General features: G+C 37.4%; 1 protein-coding gene across 2 annotated transcripts in view; it reads left to right on the top strand.

Moving 5' to 3' along the window:
* Positions 1–21,954, top strand: part of Tmlhe (trimethyllysine hydroxylase, epsilon) — a 118,256-nt gene that overhangs the window by 64,935 nt on the left and 31,367 nt on the right. The window contains exons 2-3 of one of the 2 annotated variants that reach the window (XM_059251304.1): positions 9,665–9,846; positions 19,981–20,157. In XM_059251304.1, coding sequence (XP_059107287.1) covers positions 9,666–9,846; positions 19,981–20,157 — 358 coding nt within the window. In that variant the 5' untranslated portion in view covers position 9,665. The remainder of the gene's footprint in view (positions 1–9,664; positions 9,847–19,980; positions 20,158–21,954) is intronic. The other variant, XM_059251305.1, reaches the window with a different exon arrangement.

Below are 21,954 nucleotides of genomic sequence, written 5' to 3'. Positions count from 1 at the left end.
TTGTTCTTGTTTTTCTGAAATCTTGATATGCATCATTAAATTATTTTTTTGAGATTCTCTGATTTTTAATGAAAGCACTCATAAACTTTCCTATTAGAAATGCTCTTGTTATATCAACAAGGTTCTGTTAAGTTGTGCTTTCAGTTTTATTTGAATTTAGGAATTTCTTTGAAATTTCCACAGAATATTCAGTAGAATATTCCATGTTCTACTGAGAAGAATGTATACTCTGTTTCTTTGGATGGAATACACAGTATACATGTGTTAGGCTCATTTGAACTATGATGACTTTTAGTTTATATGATCTATTTGTAAATGAGAATGGAGTGTAAAATTACTATTATTTTACAGTACTTCTGAGATTTTATATTCATTAATATTTTTATGAAATTGTAAACCCCAACATTTAGTCCATATATTTGTGATTGTTGTATATTTTTGATTGTTTTCTTTATAAATATGGTTTCTTTATCTCTTCTGACTAATTTTGGTTCGAAACCTACTTTTTTCTGATATCATAGTGGCTACAATAGCTTGTTTTCAGCTTCTATTTACTTAACAGATTGATTTCTATCTTTTCATTCTCATTCTGTATCTTTCCCAGTAAAGGATATTCTCAGAGACAATAGATAGATGGATCCTGTTTTTTAATCCAGTAGCTAGTCTGTATCTTTTATTGAGTTAAAATCATTTACATTGTTATTTTTGACTTTTGATCATTTCTATGTTTGGGGGATTGGTTTTCTGGTTGCTTGAATTATTTTTTTGTTATTTTCTTTCTCCCCTATTAGTATTAAAGGTTTGTTGGATTACTGTGTTGTCAAATAATCTTTTTGTACACTGTAAATATGTGTTTTTGCCAGGGCACATTCTGATTGGTATAATAAAGAGCTGAATGACCAATGGCCAGTTAGGAAGAGATTAGGCAATACTTCCAGGCAGAAAGAGACAAGAAAAAGAGAGAAATCTGTGCATGGGAGAGACACCAGAGAACCTGGAGAAGAAACAGGAGGTGCAAGATGGAAAAAAGGTAAAAAGCCATGAGGCAAAACATAGATTAATATAAATGGGTTAATTTAAGTTATAAGAGCTAGTGGGACAAGCCTAAGCTATAGGCTGAGCTTTCATAATTAATAATAAGTCTCCATGTCATTATTTGGGAGCTGGCAGTACAGAGAAAGACTTGCTACAGTACTGTGTTGGACTCTGTGGTAGTTTGAACGTAATTGACCCCTAAAATCTCATAGGTAGTAGCACTATTAGGAGGTGTGGCTTCGTTGGAGTGGGTATGGTCTTGTTGGAGGAAATGTGCCACTGTGGGGCAGGCTTTGAGGTTTCTTATGCTCAGGATACTGCCTAGTGTTTCAGTTGACTTCCTGTTGCCTACTCCAGCACATCTGCCTGCATGCTGCCATGTTCCTTATCATGATGATAATGGACTGAACCTCTGAAACTGTAAGTGAGTCACCCCAATTAAATGTTTTCTTCGTAAGAGGTGCTGTGGTCATGGTGTCTCTTCACAGCAATGAGAACCCTAACTAAGACAGACATAATGGATTCTTAGCTAGTAATTCATCTATTCCCATCATAAAATTTATTATTTTATGCCCTTGTGATTGAGACTGTCTTTTATGCTTGAGAGTCCTTTACACACTACTGTAAGCTTGCTGGTCATAAATTACTTTAGGTTATTCTTGTCTGGCATATCTGTATCTCTATTTTAAAAGTAGATTTATGAAGATAATCAACACAGAGGGATATGTACTTGATGTTTCCAAGTGAAGTCAATGGTCCAGTGAGGCCTTTGGCTCATTCTCAACAGATGGAGCAACTGATTTTTGTTTTTCTGTTTTAGAGGCTCCTTTCAAGATAAAATGACTCCTAAGAACAACATTCTCAACTGGCCTTGATAGCCAAAAAGAAAAAAAATGGTTAATTTTGGCCATCTTCATGGTCTTAAGCACCAAACATGAAATTATAACCAAAGATTAAAATGACTGGTATTTTTTTAGCAGTTCATGAGATCACAAATCTGTATGAGATAATATTAGGCAATATTTTCTCATTGAGGATTTTCTTCTTGATAAGGAAGATGCTGCTCAGATATAGAACATTATGACCTTGGCTCAGTTCAACACTGCAGCCAAGAGAGATTGGTTTTAACTATTGTTGTTAACTTAAAAGTCAAATGATGGCTAAATCTACCCTCTCTTTCCTTCTCTAGAAGCTACCTGAGAAAGATTTCACACTGATTCTAGCCACTCAGCAGCTATCAAAGTGCCTGAAAACTAGTCCTGGGTTTATCACTCAAGAGTCTAGCCTTGGAGACCAAAGAAAAACCCTTGAGAAGAGTCCCGTGAATAGATGTTTTGAGCCCATCAAGAGATGCTAATGAACTTTAAATTCTGATATTTTAAAATGTCTTTTCTTTAGGCCTGTCTTGGTTCTCTGCCTAGGATTTGGAATGCTACTAACCCTGTTTTTCTCTTATAAAGGAAAACAGTTAATTGAGGCTGGCTTACAGTTCAGAGTTTTAGTCCATTATCATCATGACGGGAAGCATGGCGTCATGCAGGCAGACATGGTCCTGGAGCAGTAGCTGAAAGTTTTACATATGGATCAGCAGGCAGCAGGAAGAGACAGTGAGCCACTAGGCTGTGGCTCTCCCTTTTCCTTGCAGCCTGTTGGCCACCAGTCCATGAGGACAAGGGGCAGAAGTAATGACAGAAAGCCTTGGACAGCCTGTGAACACAACAGAGACAACTCTCTGGGAGACAGCTTCGGTGAATCTGCTCAGCTTTATCCCAGAGTATAGGGAATATATAGGATTGGGAACAGTAACTAGGGAATCACCTAATTTGCATTAAACAGCACACTCCTATCATAAATCTCCTAGTACAAGTCTTAGTTATCATATGTGGAAGCATAGTCCTATCCTAATGTTCCTAGCACAATGTCTAATTACCATATAGGCAACCGGGGGGGAAAGCTTCTGCAGAGAACTGCGTCCAAGATCACACTATAGATAAGAGGCATCTGGGCCTAGAGATAGTCTCCAAATAAGGTCAGGTAGAGAACAGGGTGCCTTCTCCCAGGGGGAGGGTGTAGTCCATGTTGCTGAGCTCAGAGAGCTGCCAGTCCATGATAGACTACCACCTCTGACCAGCAGGGCCTCCCAGCACTAGGCCTGGCTTGAGCTTTTGAAACCTCAGTGCACCCCCCATGCCCCAGTGGCACACTTCCTTCAACACAGCCATACCTACTCCATCAAGGCCACACTTTCTAATAGTGCCTTTTCTCATGGGCCTATAGGGGCCATTTTTATTCAAACCACCACATTCCACTACCTGGCCTCCATAGGCTTGTAGCCATACCATAATGCAAAATATATTTAGTACAACTTCAAAAGTTCCTATAGTCTATAACACTCTCAAACTTGTTTAAAAGTGTGAAGTTCAAAGTCTCTTCTGAGATGCATGTAATCTCTTAACTGTAACCCCTGTGCAATCAAAATGAAAAAAACAGATCATATACTTCCAACATATAATGGCATAGGATATATATTACTGCTCCAAAATGGAGGAAAGGAAACATAGTAAGGAAATACTGGACCAAAGCAAAACCAAAAACCAGCTGGGCAGACTCCAAACTCAGCATCTCCATGTCTGATGTCAGACTCCTTTTAGCTTTGTTGACTGTAACACACTTCTCTCTCTCTCTCTCTTGGGCTGGTTCCACTCCCTGTTAGCAGCTTTCCTCAACCGGCATCCCATTGCTCTGGCATCTCCCACAATTCGGGGTCTCCAAGGCAATCCAGCCTTCAGCTTCACAGGAATGCTAATAACTCTTGTCTTTACTTTCTTATATATCTTTACAGGCACCAGCCAAGGACTTCCTTTCCACCCTACATCTGACAGTTATTCAAATAAAACCACTGATGAACATTCAAGGTTCCTTGGAAAGACCCCAACTGCTGCACCTTACAACCCTACTCAGCTTTAAAAGGCCATGTAGATCATGACCCCAATTCCCTAATGGCAGCTAAGGTTACTTCTTCAGAGGAGAGAATGATGAGGACAGGAGATTAAAAAAACAAAAACAAAAAAACCCAGAACAGACAGTTTAGATGTAGGGGCTCCAATTCATGCCCTTGGCCATAAACTAAAATTGTCCTTGATCCTGTACTACTGGAGGCCAGAATTGCTGGAGTATTTGGGGGCTCTGATCCCTTGTCTGACTCCTAATTGATTTCAGGGTTACTTCTTTAGATGAGGAGAATGATGAGAAGAGGAGACAGAAACCTCAAAGCAGCAGTTCCAAAAATGCCCTTACTGGAGAAATGCCAGAAGAGGGTTCTAGTTCTTGTTTTTGGTTTAGTTTTTTTTTTTTTAATCTCCTAAGTGAGTACTTTTGCCTAAAGCCTCTATGTGACAACATGGCTAAAGAGAGGAGGCACCTAAACACCTTGTTGGGACAACTGGACTAATCAGCTCATACCCCTCCCCATACTTCATCCTAGTTTCTGCCATCAGTCTTTTTAAAAAAGGCCCCAGTAGCTTGATAGTATCCTATCTCCTGGGACCCTTCCTCTTATGCAAGAGCCCTGTTCTCTATAAACATTCTTCTCTCCCTCTTCCCCGCCTTCTTTTACTCCTACTTATGAATCTATAATAAACTTTCCTATTTATATGAAACTCAAAAATATGTTTTTTCAAGATTGCAATCTTGATAGACAATTGTTTACTTCTAAGGATTGACTATACCATTCTATGCTTTCCTGGTTTTTAGCATTGATGATCAGAGGTATACTATTCTAATATTCTTGCCTTGTAGATGAATAAGTGCTTTTCTTTATTTCCTATTATAGCCTTTTTTTAAAGAACAAATTTTTTAATTTTATTTTATAATTTAATTTAATTTTACATATCAGCCACGGATTCCCTTGTTCTCCCCACTCCCGCCCCCCCCCCTTGCCCCCAGCCCACCCCCCATTCCCATATCCTCCAGGGCAAAGACTCCCCTGAGGATTCAGTTCAACCTGGTAGATTGAGTCCAGGCAGGTCCAGTCCCCTCCTCCCAGGCTGAGCCAAGGGTCCCTGTATAAGCCCCAGGTTCCAAACAGCCAGCTCATGCACTGAGGACAGGACCTGGTCCCACTGCCTAGATGCCTCCCAAACAGATCAAGCTAATCAACTGTCTCACTTATCCAGAGGGCCTGATCCAGTTGGGGGCTCCTCAGCTATTGGTTCATAGTTCATGTGTTTCCATTCGTTTGGCTATTTGTCCCTGTGTTTTTTCCAACCTTGGTCTCAACAATTCTTGCTCATACAATCCCTCCTCTTTCTCGCCAATTGGACTCCTGGAGCTCCACCTGGGGCCTGGCCGTGGATCTCTGCATCTGGTTCCCTCAGTCATTGGATGGGGTTTCTAGCAAGACAATTAGGGTGTTTGGCCATCCTATCACCAGAGTAGGTCAGTTCGGGCTGTCTTTTGACCATTGCTAGTAGTCTATTGTAGGGGTACCTTTGTGGATTTCTGTGGGCCTCTCTAGCACTTTGCTTCTTTCTATTCTCATGTGGTCTTCATTTATCATGGTCTTTTATTCCTTGTTCTCCCTCTCTGTTCTTGATCCAGCTGGGATCTCCCGCTCCCCTAAGCTCTTTCCCTCTACTGTTGCCCTTCATTACCCCCACTCACATCCATGTTATTCATGTAGATCTCATCCATTTCTCTGTCATTGGGTGATCCCTGTGTCTTTCTTGAGGTCCTGTTTTCTAGGTAGCCGCCCTGGAGTTGTGAATAGCAGTCTAGTCATCTTTGTTTTACATCTAGTATCCTCCTATCAGTGAGTACATACCATGTTTGTCTTTCTGAGTCTGGGTTACCTCACTCAGGATGATTTTTTTCTAGATCCATCCATTTGCCTGCAAACCTCACGATGTCATTGTTTTTCTCTGCTGAGTAGTATTCCATTGTGTATATGTACCACATTTTATTTATCCATTCTTCAGTTGAAGGGCATCTAGGTTGTTTCCAGGTTCTGGCTATTACAAACAATGCTGATATGAGCATAGCTGAGCAAGTGCCCATGTGGTATGATTGAGCATCGGCATAGGAGATCACTTCCTAAATATAACACTAGTAGCACAGACACTGAGAGAAACAATCAATCAATGGTACCTCTTGAAACTGAGAAGCTTTTGTAGAGCAAAGGATATGGTCGACAAGGCAAAGCGACAGCCTACAGAACGGGAAAAGGTCTTCACCAACCCCACATCTGACAGAGGACTGATATCCAGAATATATAAAGAACTCAAGAAATTAGACATCAAAATGCCCAACAGTCCAATTAAGAAATGGGCTATAGAACTAAACAGAATTCTCAACAGAAGAAACTCAAATGGCTGAAAGACATTTAAGGAATTTCTCAACATCCCTAATCATCAGGGAAATGCAAATCAAAATGACTCTGAGATACCACCTTACGCCTGTCAGAATGGCTAAGATCAAAAACACTGAAGACAGCTTATGCTGGAGAGGATGTGGAGCTAGGGGAACTCTCCTCCACTGCTGGTGGAAATGCAAGCTTGTACAACCACTTTGGAAATCAATATGGCGCTTTCTTAGAAAATTGGGAATCACCGGGCGGTGGTGGCGCACGCCTTTAATCCCAGCACTCGGGAGGCAGAGCCAGGCGGATCTCTGTGAGTTCAAGGCCAGCCTGGTCTCCAAAGCGAGTTCCAGGAAAGGCGCAAAACTACACAGAGAAACCCTGTCTTGAAAAACCAAAAAAAAAAAAAAAAAAAAAAGAAAAAGAAAATTGGGAATCAATCTCCCCCAAGATCCAGCTATACCACTCTTGGGCATATACCCAAGGAATGCTCAATCATACCACAAGGGCACTTGCTCAGCTATGTTCATATTATAGCCTTTAATGTTATATATTTGCTTTGTATTTTTGACATCTTGACTATAATATGTCATAGAAAGACCTTTCTCTGGTTATGACTATTTGGGATTCTAAATGCCTCTTGTTTTTTGATGTCCCTTTCATTCTCTAGATTTGTTTTTCTATTATTTCATTGGATGGATTTTGGATGCCTTTGGTTTTTTTATGCACATACATATATGCACATGTAAAGGTCAGAGAACAACTTGCAGGAATCTCCTACTAACATGTGTGTCCTGAGGATCAAACTCAGGTCTTCAGATTTGGCAATAAATGCCTTTATACACTGCACCATCTTACTGGCCCTACATTTAATTCTTAAAATTGCATTTTACTTATTTTATGTGTATGTGTACATGTACATATGCCACAACATATATGTAGAGGTCAGAAGATAACTTGAGAAAGTTGGTTCTTTCCTTCCACCATGTGGATCTTAGAGATCAAACAGCTGAGTCATTTTGTCCTCCTGCCTTTAGTTTTTTGTCTAGTAAACTCTGCTGAACTTTGAAGGAAGGAATATGGGGGAATGAAGAGTTGGCTCAGTGCTTAAGAGCACTGGCTGCTCTATCAGAGGACCCAGGTGCAGTTCCCAGAACCCACATGACAACTCACAAACGTCTGTAACTCCAATTCTAGAGGATCTGATGTTCTCTTTTGGCTTCTATAGGCACTGCATGCATATGATGCACAGTACAGGCAATATATACCAACAAAATGCCAATACCTATACAATAAAAATAAATAAAATCTCAAAAATTAGGAAGAAACATTACCAATATTTTGCATAACTTTTTAAATAAAGCTAGAGAGATAACACTTAATAATTTATTTTGTGAAATCAATATTTTGATAAAATGCCTGATAAACATGCCTCACATATCTGCATACAAGATACACATACATACATGCAGGTAGAAGATTCATGCACATAAAGTAAAATAAATAATTCTAAATTTAGACGAATTTCTAAACAGTCTTATTAAATAAGAAACACAGAGCCATTTCTCTGATCTCTATGGCTTTCACCCCTGTATATGGCTCTGTGTTTCTTATTTAATAAGACTGTTTAGAAATTCGTCTACACTAAATTTTAAAATAAATCAAAAAATAAAATTTTAATTAAAAATGAAACAGGATAAGCCATGTATTTCTGTTTAGTATTGTACTTGAATTCCTAACTCTCTCTCCCTCTCTCTCTCTCTCTCTCTCTCTCTCTCTCTCTCTCTCTCTCTCTCTCTCATTGTACAAGAATACAAGAAGCAGAAATATGAGGCACAAAGTTTAGAAAGCAGGATATAAAGCTGTTGTTCATACATGTCATCCCTTATACAGGAAATCCTAAGAAATCTCCAAAAACAGTTACTGGAAGAAAAAGTGATTTAGCAAGGTCAAAATACAAAAATCTGTTGTATTTTATATATACTATCAACTGCAAATTCAAATTCCTAAATGCTCTTATAGTAGCATAAAAAACAACTTACGAATTAATTTAATAAAAGTTCTGAGGGCTACCAAGTCCACGGTAGAAGGGCCATATCTCATGAAGGTCTTTTTGTTCTATCATCACATGGCAGAAGACATTATATATTGAAGAAATCAAGAGAAATGGAAATATGGGGCCAAAATTTCCTCTTTCCTAAGTGACCTGGTTGTGTTGGTAACTTTTCTCATTGCTGTGACAAAATATCTGACAGAACAACTTTTAAAAGGAAGGATTTATTTTGGCTAATGGTTTGAGGTAGCCCATCGTGATAGGGAAGGCCTGGCAAAAGTAGCAACTAATTGTAGCTTTGATATCAGGAGCAAGCAAGCAGAGAGAGATGAATTCTGGTATATATAATATATAATATATAGATGCATTCTATATATAATTAATATATGTTACTATTTATTGGGCAAAATGAATGAATTTACAGCTGCTTAAGAGTGGATTTGGAAGGACTTATTTTTATGTTGCTGGGTGTATTTGAGTAAAAACTAAGTATTATACTGTGGGTTAGGATTTTTTCTTTGAAGAGACAGCAAATATTTTAGACTTTACAAATCACATATTAACTTAATCTGCATTCCTTTTTTGTGTTTTCAACATTTTAAAAATAGAAAATCCATCTCTTATTTATGGGACCCATCATAGATAATACCTCTTTGCAGGAGGTGAGAAACAAAAAACAGAGAAGAAAATAAATATAGCCATATGTATATCAATAGAGGCCTTTCATTATTCTCCTCTTTGCTCTCATCCACAAAAGCTCAATAAATTTAACTTTAGTTACCAACTTCATAGCCTATTATTTCAGAATGCTCCCAAGAAATCACTAAATTCTTTTGAGTCTCTAGCTATGGGCTTTTTATGTTATTAGTTTCATCCCATAAATCAGCATGAAATTCAGTCCCTATTATCAAACCCACATACATATATACACAAGTCCATTCAAAATTAGCATTTTGTTTTTAGTAACTTTACTACTTATTTGTCAGATCATTAAATAGGTTCACATCAAGAGCCACATAGATTTATCTTGGTTACATGGCTTTCTCCCTCTCTTCCCATACAACAAATTAAGATAACTATGCTTTTCAGATATCTGGTTTGTCTAATTGAGATCATTAAACCTATTGTTTTATAATACTTATAGCTATAGTTATAATTGTAGCATTATTCCCATGGCCTCGTAAAATTATGTTATATTGTTACTCTCTCTTGTCTTCTAGGATGTGGTGCCATAAGTTGTTGCACCTACAAAGCAGGCTCCAGAATTTGATGAAGAGAGGAGACATAGGTCAAGCTCTTCATCTGTCCAACTTTAAAAGTTTATTTTCATTATCCATCCATTGGTGCCATACAGCTTCCAAGTCTGTGAATTGTACTTGGCACCAACGTGAAGATCATTTGGGTAAGAGATGTGTGAGGAAATACTATTATTTTTTAATTATGGTAAAAATAGATAGCATAAAATATACCATATTAATCATTTAAATACACAACTCAATACTATTAAATGTTTGTTTTGTTGTACCACAAAAAAATACTTTTTGTGTAGTTTGAACATGCTTTCAGTAGAGTTGGAATGTTATCTGGAGACTTATCTCCAAGATTATTGTAGAAATCACAAGAAAGAAAAAACACCAGGCAACACTAAAATCCCAGCTTAATTAGGGATAACTCTGCAGTGCTCCAGCCAAACTCCATACCCTGTATCATTCTAGGAAAAAAAGAAAGCCTCAATATTCATGGAAAAGTGTTTAAAGCACATAGACTAGGGATATTACAACCACAGAAAGTACTACAAGGTAAAGGGGTAGAGAGAGCTTTACCCCTTGTATTGATTCCTAAGGCTCCTGAAAGGATTTCAAACTGGATAGTGTCAGAACACAGTCCAAGAATGGAGTCGTGTAAGGGAAATTCTGAGTGCTTGTGAGAAAACTCCAAGAAAACAAAAGTCTTGTGACCTCAGTTTGTTCAAAAGCACAGAATTGTTCTTGGAATGTGCTTTTGTGCCCCTACCAGGTGTAGTGAATAGGTGTTAGTTTATTTCAGCTGTTGTTACTCATACACCTCTATAGAAAAAAAAAAACTTTTTTGCCACATGTGGCTTGTCCTTGTAATTGTATATTTTGCTCAGGTGAGTCTTCTTAACCCTCAGAGTATAAATTATCTGATGTTCTGAATAAAGTTGGCTTTTACATAAGACTTTAGAGCACCTAATTTTTAGGCCCACTCTCCCAGGTTGACATGGCTAACTAGAGCAGTAAACAGATTGAATGAAACATGGAAATATATTTTCTCACAATTCTAAGGGTCTTTGGAAAACCACAGTATTGGAAAGGCTGCACTCCTTTCAAAGGTCTAGGAGAGAATTTCCTTTACCTAACCTATTCTGTTTTCTTTCACTTGCCAGCAATTCTTGGCTTTTTGGTTTGTTTGCTTGCTTGCTTATAAAAGCATCACTTCAATCCTTGCTCCCATCTTCACATAGTTCTGTACATTATTTTGAAGTCAGCCTCTTCTTATAAAGATGGCAATTATTATAACTTTTTAAACTTGACTATATCTGCAATGACTATAGATGCTCCAACAATGTATTTTTTCTGTCTTCTCAAGTTTCTTTTGTCAACGTTTTATAGTTTTGAATACAGAGATGATACTTTGTTGGTTAAATTTATTCCTAAGTATTTTACTTTATTTTGGGAGCTAATATGAATGGAATATTTTTCTTGACTTTTTTGTAGCTAATCAACATCAAGCTAATTTTCTTGATGTTGGTAATTTGTTTCTTTTCCCTTTTATCTTGATTAACATGGCTAAAGATTTATCAGTTTTATTTCTTTCAAGGAAGTCATTTTTGGGTTCATAGATTTTCTTGTCTCCCATTTTCAATCTGTTTCTTGCCAAATTTTGACTGTTCATTAAGTTTAATTTGCTCTTGTCCTATTTCTTAATGTTATAACTTAGGCTATTAATTTTAGACCTTCTTTTCTACTGTATGCATTTATTGCAATATATTTCCTTCTAACCACTACTTTAATGCTTTCTAAAACTTTTTGTAAACTGTATACTCATTTTAATTTAGTTCAGAATGTTTTTATTTTACTTGAAACTGTTAAATAGTATATTTAAATGCCTATAGCTTAATTTCTAAGTGCATGGAACTTTTGTATTTTTCTGCTATTTAATTCTAGTTAATTCTATTATACTGAGAAAACATTCTGTCTTTAGATTCCTTTAACCTTTTTTGAGCTTTGTTTTATGGCTCAGAATGTGGTCTATCTTGGGGGATTTTCATGTGTACTTTAGAACAGTGACTCTCTGTTCCACTGGTCAATTTGTCTATTTTTATAGCAGTTATATATACTGTGTTGATTACTATAGCTTTGTAATGTCTTTTGAAATTAGGTAGTATGATGTCTCTACTTTTGTTCTTTCTGGCCAAGATTGTTTTGACTCTTTGGAGGTCTTAAGTTGAAATATTTCTTCTAAGATCATAAACAAGACAGAAAGGTCACAGTTGCTGTTTCTATTGAATATAGGACTAGAAATCCAATCCAGGGTAATTAGATGAAAAAAAGAAATGAAGGTATGATTTTGCATATAGAAAACCATGAGGGTTCCACACAAATACTGAAATAACTAATACATTAATTAAGTAAGGCTGTAGGAATATATATATATATATATATATATATATATATATATATATATATATAATGAGCGATTAGAGGGTGCAAAACTTTCAGTGTATGTGTCATAGTTCTGAGATTGAGAATCCCTGGAATAGGTTATAGGCATCCCAACTGTTATTCAAAAGTCATTCTTAAAAAACCTTAAACCATCAATGTTTATGCCCTTTGCCAATAGATATATGTGTGAATTGAGTCACATTAAATATTCACACTTACAAGTCTATCATGGTTTTTACTTTCCCCTTTTCTCATGTCTTCTTTGTGCCTGCACAATGCTTCATTTTCTTCCAGGGACAAGTAGAATACACTTGCAATTTTCCATCTTTTTTTTAGTGTGCATACAGACTTGCCGAAGTATGCATCTTTCCAAACACAAAATGCACATTGGAGCTTTTCAAGACCCTTTATAACTACCTCATTCTCTGGTTCACCTTGTTAGATTTCTGAGTATTCTTTTAGTGTGTTTCTTGTCTCCACAAAACCCAGGGCATGGGCTTCTCTGAACTGTAGTCAGATACTTTCCTCTGTCCTGCCCCAGTCCCACAGTCCTACAGCAGCTTTTAAAATAATCACTCAGAAGCTTAATAATTACAAACTGTGTAGTCTATGGCTCAGGCTTATTGCTAGCTAGCTATTACATATTAAATTAACCCATTTCTATTCATCTATATTTTGCCATATGGCCACAGCATTACCGGTCTGCTGGCATCTTGTTCCTTGGGCAGCTGGATGGTGTCTGCTCTGACTCCTCCCTCCTCCCTGGCTCTTTCTTTGGATTTCCTGCTTGGCTATAGACTGTCTTGCCATAGGCCAGAGCAGCTTCTTTATTAACCAATGGTAGCAACACATATTCACAGCATACAGAAAGACCATCCCACAGCATTTCCCCTTTTCTGTCTAATCAAAAAGGAAGGTTTTCATTTTAACATAGTAAAATTACATATAAAAAAACAGTTATCAAGCAAGAATTATAGTTATAATATTTAGTCTATTTGTATTTAGCAAAATTAAAGAAAATACTCTATCATCTATCCTATATTTGTAAGTCTAAAGTTTCATGTCTAATTTACCTTTTATTGTAACCAAGGAAAACTGTAATTATAACTATCTTGTTTTCAACTCCATCAAAGACCCCAGAAGGATATTATCTGAGTAAACCAGAAGTGCATTGCAAGCAACTTCCAAAATTCTAGAAATGACAGAGATATCTGGCTGCCTGGACAGTCACCCAAAGTCCTCTGTAATGTTGGGGCATCCACTTTTGGCTATAGGTGTAGAATATCTGACAGACCATTTTCAGAAGCAGAATATTTTGAAAGACCATATTGCCCTGTCTTGGCAAGGTTCAGCAGTCACTTTTCCTTGTGTCCTGATAAATAATTAATACCAAGCCTCTTAGTGGTTATTATAATAATGGCAGCTGTGGGACTGAGCAGGACTGGGCAACTTTCGGCTACACTGAACTCTTTTCCAAATCGTTAGTTCACATTGACAGCATAGTTGCTAGTTTTCTTGGTTTGTCTACTCTTATAGAAATACTGATAATGGAGCTAGAGTAGGAATAAAGAATATCTAAAACAGACCACATGTTTCTGCTTTTACTACCTAAAGTTCAGTAGATATTTTCTTGAACAAATGTTTCTTTTTAAATAAATTTTATTGCGTATATTTAATGTAAGTAACATGGTATTATGAGATACATGTAGACAATAAAATGATTAGTTATTTATTAAGCAAATTAACATTTATAAACTATTATTAACTATACTCACATTGTACATTAAATTTATAGTCTTGATCATCCTACTCCTCTGCTACTGTGTATCTCCTGATCTATATTTCCTATTTCTCCCCAGTTGTCTTTTTCCCAGTAACTACTTCTTTATCCTCTATCTCTGTATAGTTGAATTTTTTATTTTCCACATAATATGTGAAATCATACCACATTTTTCATTCCATACTTGACTTATTTCATTAAGGATTATATCCTGTAGAGCCATCTGTTGTGGCAAATGGCAGGATTTCCTTAGTTGTCTGCCTGTCTATCTATGTATCTATCTATGAATCTATGTATGTATGTATGTATTTATGTATCTATCTGTCTGTCTGTCTGTCTGTCTATCTACCTACCTACCTATCTATCATTTTTAAGGCATTGTCTCACTTTGTAGTCAAAGCTAACCCAGCACTCATTATGTAGCCTTGGTTGGCCTCAAACTCAAGATCCTTTTGTCTCAGCTTCCTGAGTGCCAGGATTACAGACCCATGCCTTAGAGAGTTAGCACTGATGAAGAAGAAAAGTGACAGTTGGAGGCAATGAGGACTTAGCTAACTGTGCTGGCTAGTTTGATGTCAACTTGATATAAGCTAGAATCATCAGCGAGAAGGGAAACTCAATTGTGAAAATGTCTCCTTAAGGGCTGTAGGCAAGCATGTAGGGCATTTTCTTAATTAATGATTAACAGTGGGCCCAGACCATTGTGGGTGGTGCCACCTCTGGACTGGTAGTCCTGGATTCTATAAGTAAGCAGGCAAGCCAGTAAGCAGCACTCCTCCATGGCCTCTGCATTAGCTCCTGCCTCCAGGTTCCTGCCCTGTTTGAGATCCTGTCCTGATATCCTTTAATGATAAACAGTAATGTGAAAGTAAGCCAAATAAACCCTTTCCTCCCTAAGTTGCTTTTGCCATGGTATTTCATCACAGCAGTGATAACCCTAAGAAAGAAACTGGTACCAGGAGTGAAGTGTTGTTATGACAGACTTGGCCATGTAAGTTTTGGGAAGATTGTAAAAGTACTTTGGATCTTTGGGCTAGAAAATCCATTGAGTGTTGAGACTTCAGTGGGCTGTTCTGTAGGAGTCTTTAAGATAAAGAATGTTGAATGTAGTCCAAACAATGAAAGCCTGGCTTGTAAAGTTTCAGATGAAAGCAAAGACTCTATCAGGCCATTTGTGTAAAGAATCTGTGGTGTTTGGTCAGCTGCAGCTGAAGAATCGGCTGTGATTAGGAAGACACCAGCATCATTGAGGTTAAGACTTCTGGGAAGTGTTATCACAGGGTCTGCACACAGGAGCTGTGTTCCAGAGGAGGACAAGGTTGTACCTTGTGCTGGTAGCCAAACTTGATAGTTTAAGAGCCACCCAGATGGTACTGGTTTTGAAGGCATGAGGGGTCATGGAGAAAAGCTGAGGATTGGCTCTGAGTGGCAGGGCTGCAGTCCCTGATAGAGCCCAGGAGGGGCTATTGGCGAAAATGCAGCCCAATTGCTGCAAGAGACCCCAGCATTTTGGAGATGCCAGTACCATGGGATGACCACCAATAACAACAGCAGTAGTGAAGAGGAGCCAGCCAGAGCCTATAAAACAAGCTGTGTGTGCTACACAGGGCGAAGCTAAAGAAATGACCCAAGGCCTTTGGAGGAGTCTAGAAGATCATGAGTGGATCCTAGATATTGGATGTTGAATTATTTATACTGTTGGAGTTTGAACTTTTAAAGTGATTTTGGAATTTCACAGAAACTTTGGATTTTAAAAGAGACTGGATATTTTATAGACAATTTTTAAGTGTTTAATTTTTTAAATATTATAGGACTTTTAAAATTTGAAATATTTATATTAATGTGTAATCTTGGGGATAAACAAGAAAAGAAAGGCCTTGGCTTAACAGTGATGGAGTGTAATATGGATCATAGGGTAGACTTATTTTTGGCTTATTTGAGAATTCTCTATACTGACTTCTAAAGCAGCTGCAGTAGTTTGCAATTCTACCAACAGTGAATTAGAGTTTCTCTTTCCCCATGTCCTCACCAGCATTTGTTGTTCGTTTTGTTGATCTTTGTCATTCTGACTGGGGTAAGATGAAATACCAAAGCTGTTTTAATTTGCATTGCCATAATTGCTAGGAAGGATGAACACTTTTTGAGATACTGCTTAGCCATTTTTATTTTTTTGAAAACTCTATTCACCCTTTGATCTACAATGGTGTCCTGCCTGCAAGATATGGTGGCATAAATCTAGTAGGACTAACCAACCAATATCTGATTTGATTTAAGGCCCACTCCAAAAGATAGACCCATAACCAACACTGCTGGGATGACCAAGAAGCTGAGACTAGATAGCCCAGGACCTAGAGCAAAACCAAATATTACTCTTCTACTAAAAGAACATAGCAATAAAATGACTCCTAATGACATTCTGCTATACTCAAAGATAAGTGTGCTGTGGGATGTTCTGTATGTTAAATGTGTTGCTCTGATTGGTTAATAAATAAAACACTGATTGGCCAGTAGCCAGGCAGGAAGTATAGGCAGGAAACGTAGAGAGGAGAATTCTGGGAAGTGGAAGGCTGAGGCAGGGAGACGCTGCCAGCCGCCGCCATGACAAGCAACATGTAAAAGATACTGGTAAGCCACAAGCCATGTGGCAACTTATAGATTAATAGAAATGGGTTAATTTAAGATATAAGAACAAGAAGCCTGCTACGGCCATACAGTTTATAAGCAATATAAGTCTCTGTGTGTTTACTCGGTTGGGTCTGAGTGGCTGTGAGACTGGCAGGTGAGAGAGATTTGTCCTGACCGTGGGCCAGGCAGAACTGGAAAACTCTAGCTACGTAAGTACCTTGCACAGACACCATCAGAGAAGGTTTAAGAGCCAGAGGGGATGGAGAACACCAAGAAAACAAATCCCTCTAATGATCAAAACACATATGAACTCAAAGAGACTGAGGCAGCATGGATCCTGCATGGATCTGCATCAGGTTCTTTGTGTATATATTATGGCTTCCTTTCAAAAGAGGAGACAGAAAGAGTGTAAGAGCCAGAGGTTATGGAGGATACCAAGGCAATAGGGCCCTCTAAATTAACAGGATTGACACACATATGAACTCACAGAGACTGTGACAGCATGCACAGGGCCTGCATGAGTCCACACCAGATGGGGTCCTACAGCTGAAAGGAGAAGTGGACACATGCCCTCATTCCTAACCCTGAAGCAATCGCCAATTGATAACCATTTGCAAATAAGAAATTAGTTTTCTCTAAAGGAGTCTCACTGGGGAAACAAACTACTCTTAAGGGTGGGCTGCATGCCCAGCAGTAGAGGGTCAACAGAAAATGAACTCAATGGCATCTTTAGAGATTTTTTTTGTCTCCTAATGTCATGTCAGGGATTTTTAAATTTTTTTATCTTTTATTTTACTTAAGTTTTTCCTCTATCTTTTTACCCCATGGGTCCTTTGTGTATATATTATGGCTTCCAGTTTGGTGTTTTTATGGGATTCCTGAGTGTGCGAGCGAGTAGGTCTCTGCATCTGTATCCATTTCTTGTGTCTTTTCTTGGGCTCTGTTCCTTCTGTTTGTTTTGTCCTATTCTGGTGAGTTAGTTTTTGTTTTATCTTATTTATTTATCTTAATAATAATTTTTTATTATTATTCCTTAGAAGGCTGTTTGTTTTCTAATGAGAGACAGAAAGAGGGTGGGCCAGATGGGAGAGGTGGTGAGAGGATCTGGGAGGAGCAGGGGGAGGGGAAACCATAATAAGGATATATTATGTGAAAAAAATATATTTTCAATAAATGGGGAAAAGGATTAGAAAACGGAAGCTAGGAGTATTGAAAAGACATGAGTATTCTGCATGAAACAGAGGGGGACCACACTGGTCTGGAGAAAGAGTCAGAAAGAGAAAACATAGAAGTATGGCATGCTTGGAGCCCAGCAGCTTCTACACTACAAGGAAAGATTGAGTTCTTGTGCTATCTTTTTTACTTAGTCCTTATAACTTCAAATTAATTGGAGTAGTTTTCTTTTACTTCTTAAACAAAAGCTTTATTACTTTTACTGTTGTTTTTAAAGCTTTTCATCATTTAATTTTAATACATTTTAATTAAAATAGAATTGTACAACTTTTTCCCTTCTCTTTTCTCACTCCAAGTACTCCCAGGTGCCCTCCCTCCAATACCTCTCTCATCCCCCACTCTCAAATTGATGGCTTCTTTTTCTTTGATTATTGTTATTATATGTATACATATATATATGTATGTATGAATATATAAATACAACCCTGAAAAAAAATCTCTCTGTTCAGATCCATAGCCCATTGTTTTACTTGGGTTCTCTGTTTTCTTGACTTTTTGTAGTTCTTTCCACATTCTGGATATTTACCCACTGTCAGATGTGTAGCTGCCAAAAATTCTCCCCCATTTTATGAGATTCTCCTTTATTCAATTAATTATTTCCTTACTTGTACTTTTTTAGTTTTGTGAGGTCCCAGTTGTCAATTGTTGGCCTTAATTCCTGGGCAAATGGAGTCCTATTCAGAAAGACCTCCCCTATACCTATGTCAATTAGGGTACTGCTTATATTTTCTTCTAGCTGTTTCAGTGTTTCAGGTTTCACATTGAGGTCTTTGATCCACTTAGAGTTAGTTTTGGTGCACAGTGATAGATAGGGGTGTGATATCATTCTTTTATAGTATACATCTAATTTTTCCAGCATCATTTTGTTGAAAATGCTGTCTTTCCCCTGGTGTATGTTTTTTGCCCCTCTGTCAATAGCAGATGGCTATAATTACATATACTCATGTTGGAGTCTTCTATTTTGTTCCATTGGTCTATATGTCTTTGTGTGTGTGTGTGTGTGTGTGTGTGTGTGTGTGTGTGTGTGTGCCAGTACCATGCTGTTTTTATACTCTGCAATATCTCTTGAGATCTGGGATGGAAATCCCTCCAGCATTTTGTTGTTGTTGTTGTTTTGTTTTTTTGCTCAGGATAGCTTTGACTATCTGGGATCTTTTGTGGTTCCATATGAATTTTAGGATTTTTTTTCTATTTCTATGAAGACTGCTGTGGGATTTTGATTGGAACTGTATTGAATCTACAATAACTTGTTTTTGGTAGAATGGTCATTTTCACAATATTGAGTCTACATGGAAGGACTTTCCATTTTTCTAGTATCTTCCACAGTTTCTTTCTTCAGAGATTTAAAGTTTTCATTGTATATATTTTAACCTATCAGAAGTTGATTTTTTAATAATATGAAGAATTTCCTATTCTCAGATAATTTTTCCATTGTCATTTATAGAGAAGTCAATCTTTTTTGTGCTGTTACAAAATTACACCTTTTTTCATATACCATATTTCCATGTATTTATGGGTCTAGTTTGGAATGCCATTTTGTTTTCTTGATCTATTCTTATACCTTCTTTTACAAAATTGTTACTTTCTCATTTTTCAAAATGAGTTTTAGAATTATCTTGTCTAATATATGAAAATTTCTAAGATATAGATTGATATTACATGAAATTTTTCCATTAATTTCTAAGTAAATTTATCTTTTCTAGTTTTGAAATTGCCTATCTGTGAACATGGTATTTCTACCTATTGGCTTCCTTCAAGTCTTCTAGAATAGTTTAATAGATTTCTTCATATTACTTCTCTACATTTTATTTCCAGTCATATTATAGTTTCTATTGCTTTTGTAAATTTTGCTTCATTTTTACTTTTGCTAAATAGGTAAACTGCTGTATAGCAAAGTCATTAACTTTCTGTTGATTCTAATTTTTTTTATTACTTCAACATAACAAAAGAATTGCTAAAATAGTACAAAATATATCTTGTGCACCCGCTCCTATTTAGGTATATATCTAAGCCTTTTATACTCTTATGTGTTTTATATACCAAAATCATACCATTTGTATCATAGAAATTGTATGATATTTTTAAATGCCAAGGGGCTGTCCTTTGTTACTCTTATTGTTTGTTAGTAAGTCTTTTAGAAAGAATGTTTTTTTACTGTTGGTGTTTAGTTTTCCTAAATAAGTATTTCTGTTAAATCTGATCTTTTCCCTAGAACTGCAATATGCTAGCACTGTGATGCGCTTTGATTATGTCTGGCTTCGAGACCACTGCCGCTCAGCATCATGCTATAATTCTAAGACTTCTCAGCGGAGCCTGGACACTGCCAGTGTGGATTTATGTATCAAACCAAAGACCATTCGTCTAGATGAAACCACACTAATTTTTACTTGTAAGTATACAGGGGTTTCTTGGATTTTTTGAGGTATTCTTTTAAAGAATAATGGTTTTATGAAAATAATGGTTTGGCTCTTTCCAAAATAGGGAATTTTTTCTGTTAGTTTTCCCTCTTGCTTTGGAAGCAGTTTCAATAGCCTTTTGATTTTTTTGTTTGTTTGTTTTGTTATAGCTAACATCATACTTAATTTTCAGACAGGATAATCTCTAAGCTAGGAAACATTACAAGGTTGTCTGCTTTCATCAGTGTTCTGTCTTGATTTGTTTTGCATTTTGTTTTGAGACAGGTCTTGTAAAATAGCCCCACCTGTCCTTAAATTCACTATGTAGATCAGACTGGCCTCATACTAGTGATTCTCTTGCCTCAGCCTTCTGAGTGCTTGGGTTGCACGTATAAGAATTAACATTCTCAGAAGAAAGTAAGGAGACCTTGCTTCCCTTGCTTAAGCCAACCCATACCTCCCTGGGAACCCCCTGTACCAGGAGACCAGCCTGAATGGCCTCCTGCATACCATTTCCCCTGCTGAAGCCCTCCTATGCCTCCTGAAAATCATGCTCCAAGTGCAAGCCACTGCCTCCTGTCCAGGCCTGCCTATAGCTCCCAAGATTTTTTTTCTGGGATATCAGCCTGCATATCCCCTGTAGCAAGAAGGAGACCAGGCTTTCCCTACTTAGGCCTACTCACATTGTCCAGGAACTTCTTGCTCTAGAGAAGAAACCTAGGCCTCCCCTGCTTAGGCCTAACTATACATCCAGCCACACTTCAGGCAAGGACCATGGGCTCCTACACCATGCTGACCTACAGCTCCTAAGAATTTTGCTTCAGAAGCACAACCAACACATCCTTCTTCAGAAAGAAGAGAATCTGGCTTAGTCTACTTGGGCCTGCCTATACCACTCCAGATCTTCTTTCACAATCCCCACAGAGGAAAATGAGCATCTCAACCTTCTGAACATTGTAAATTTCTCTGCTAAAAGAAGAAAGAGAAGTTTTAAAAGAAAGACCTAAGGGAAGAAAGGAAAAACATCAACCAACAAAATGTTCAAGATGTGCAAGTCCCAGAACAGGCAAAAAGAAAAAAAAAAAGACCATATGTCTCTTCCACAAACTAATCACATAATAATGGCACCTAAATGTAAGTTACCTGGAAAAACTTCCGGACAGAGAACTTAAAAGAGTAATTATAACTATGTTCAAACAATTCAGAGACATGAATATACTCCAAAAGAACAAAAACAAAGACATGACTGAAATGCAGAAATAAACCCAAGATATAAAAATATAATTTAACAAAAAGAATTGCTGAACAAAAGCCAAGCTGATATGATGCTGGAAATGAAAAATTCAAAAAATTAAAAACTTCAGTGGAAAGACTCACCAACAGAACAGATAATGTAGAAAACAAAAGGCTCAGGGCCAGAAAAAAAAGTAGAGAAATTAGATCACTCAGTAAAAGCCAATGAGAAGTTTTTAGAAAATATATTAACAAGTATGAGCTAGAGGAACAGGGAGTTTGTTGTGAGATCCTTTCTCCTAGGAATGTCAGAAGCTACACCCCTAAAGTCTCACCAGCATGACTGCCTAAACATGAGCTGAACAAGGACAACAACAATCATGATCATATGGATGAGGAAAAGTCCAGGAGACCTCAACCCTATGCAAAGAACTTCAGGCAACTAAGGAATGCTGAAAGTAGGAGAGGTGGTCTTCACCACAGGAAGAGGTACACCAACTGGTCATCCAATGCCAAATGGTCAGCCCAATAAACATACATACAAATAACATTATACA

This window comes from Peromyscus eremicus, chromosome X (assembly GCF_949786415.1).
Source record: "Peromyscus eremicus chromosome X, PerEre_H2_v1, whole genome shotgun sequence".
Classification (NCBI taxonomy): Eukaryota; Metazoa; Chordata; class Mammalia; order Rodentia; family Cricetidae; genus Peromyscus; species Peromyscus eremicus.
The sequence above is the reverse complement of the archived record's forward strand: the minus strand, read 5'-3'. Positions and strand labels throughout refer to the sequence as shown.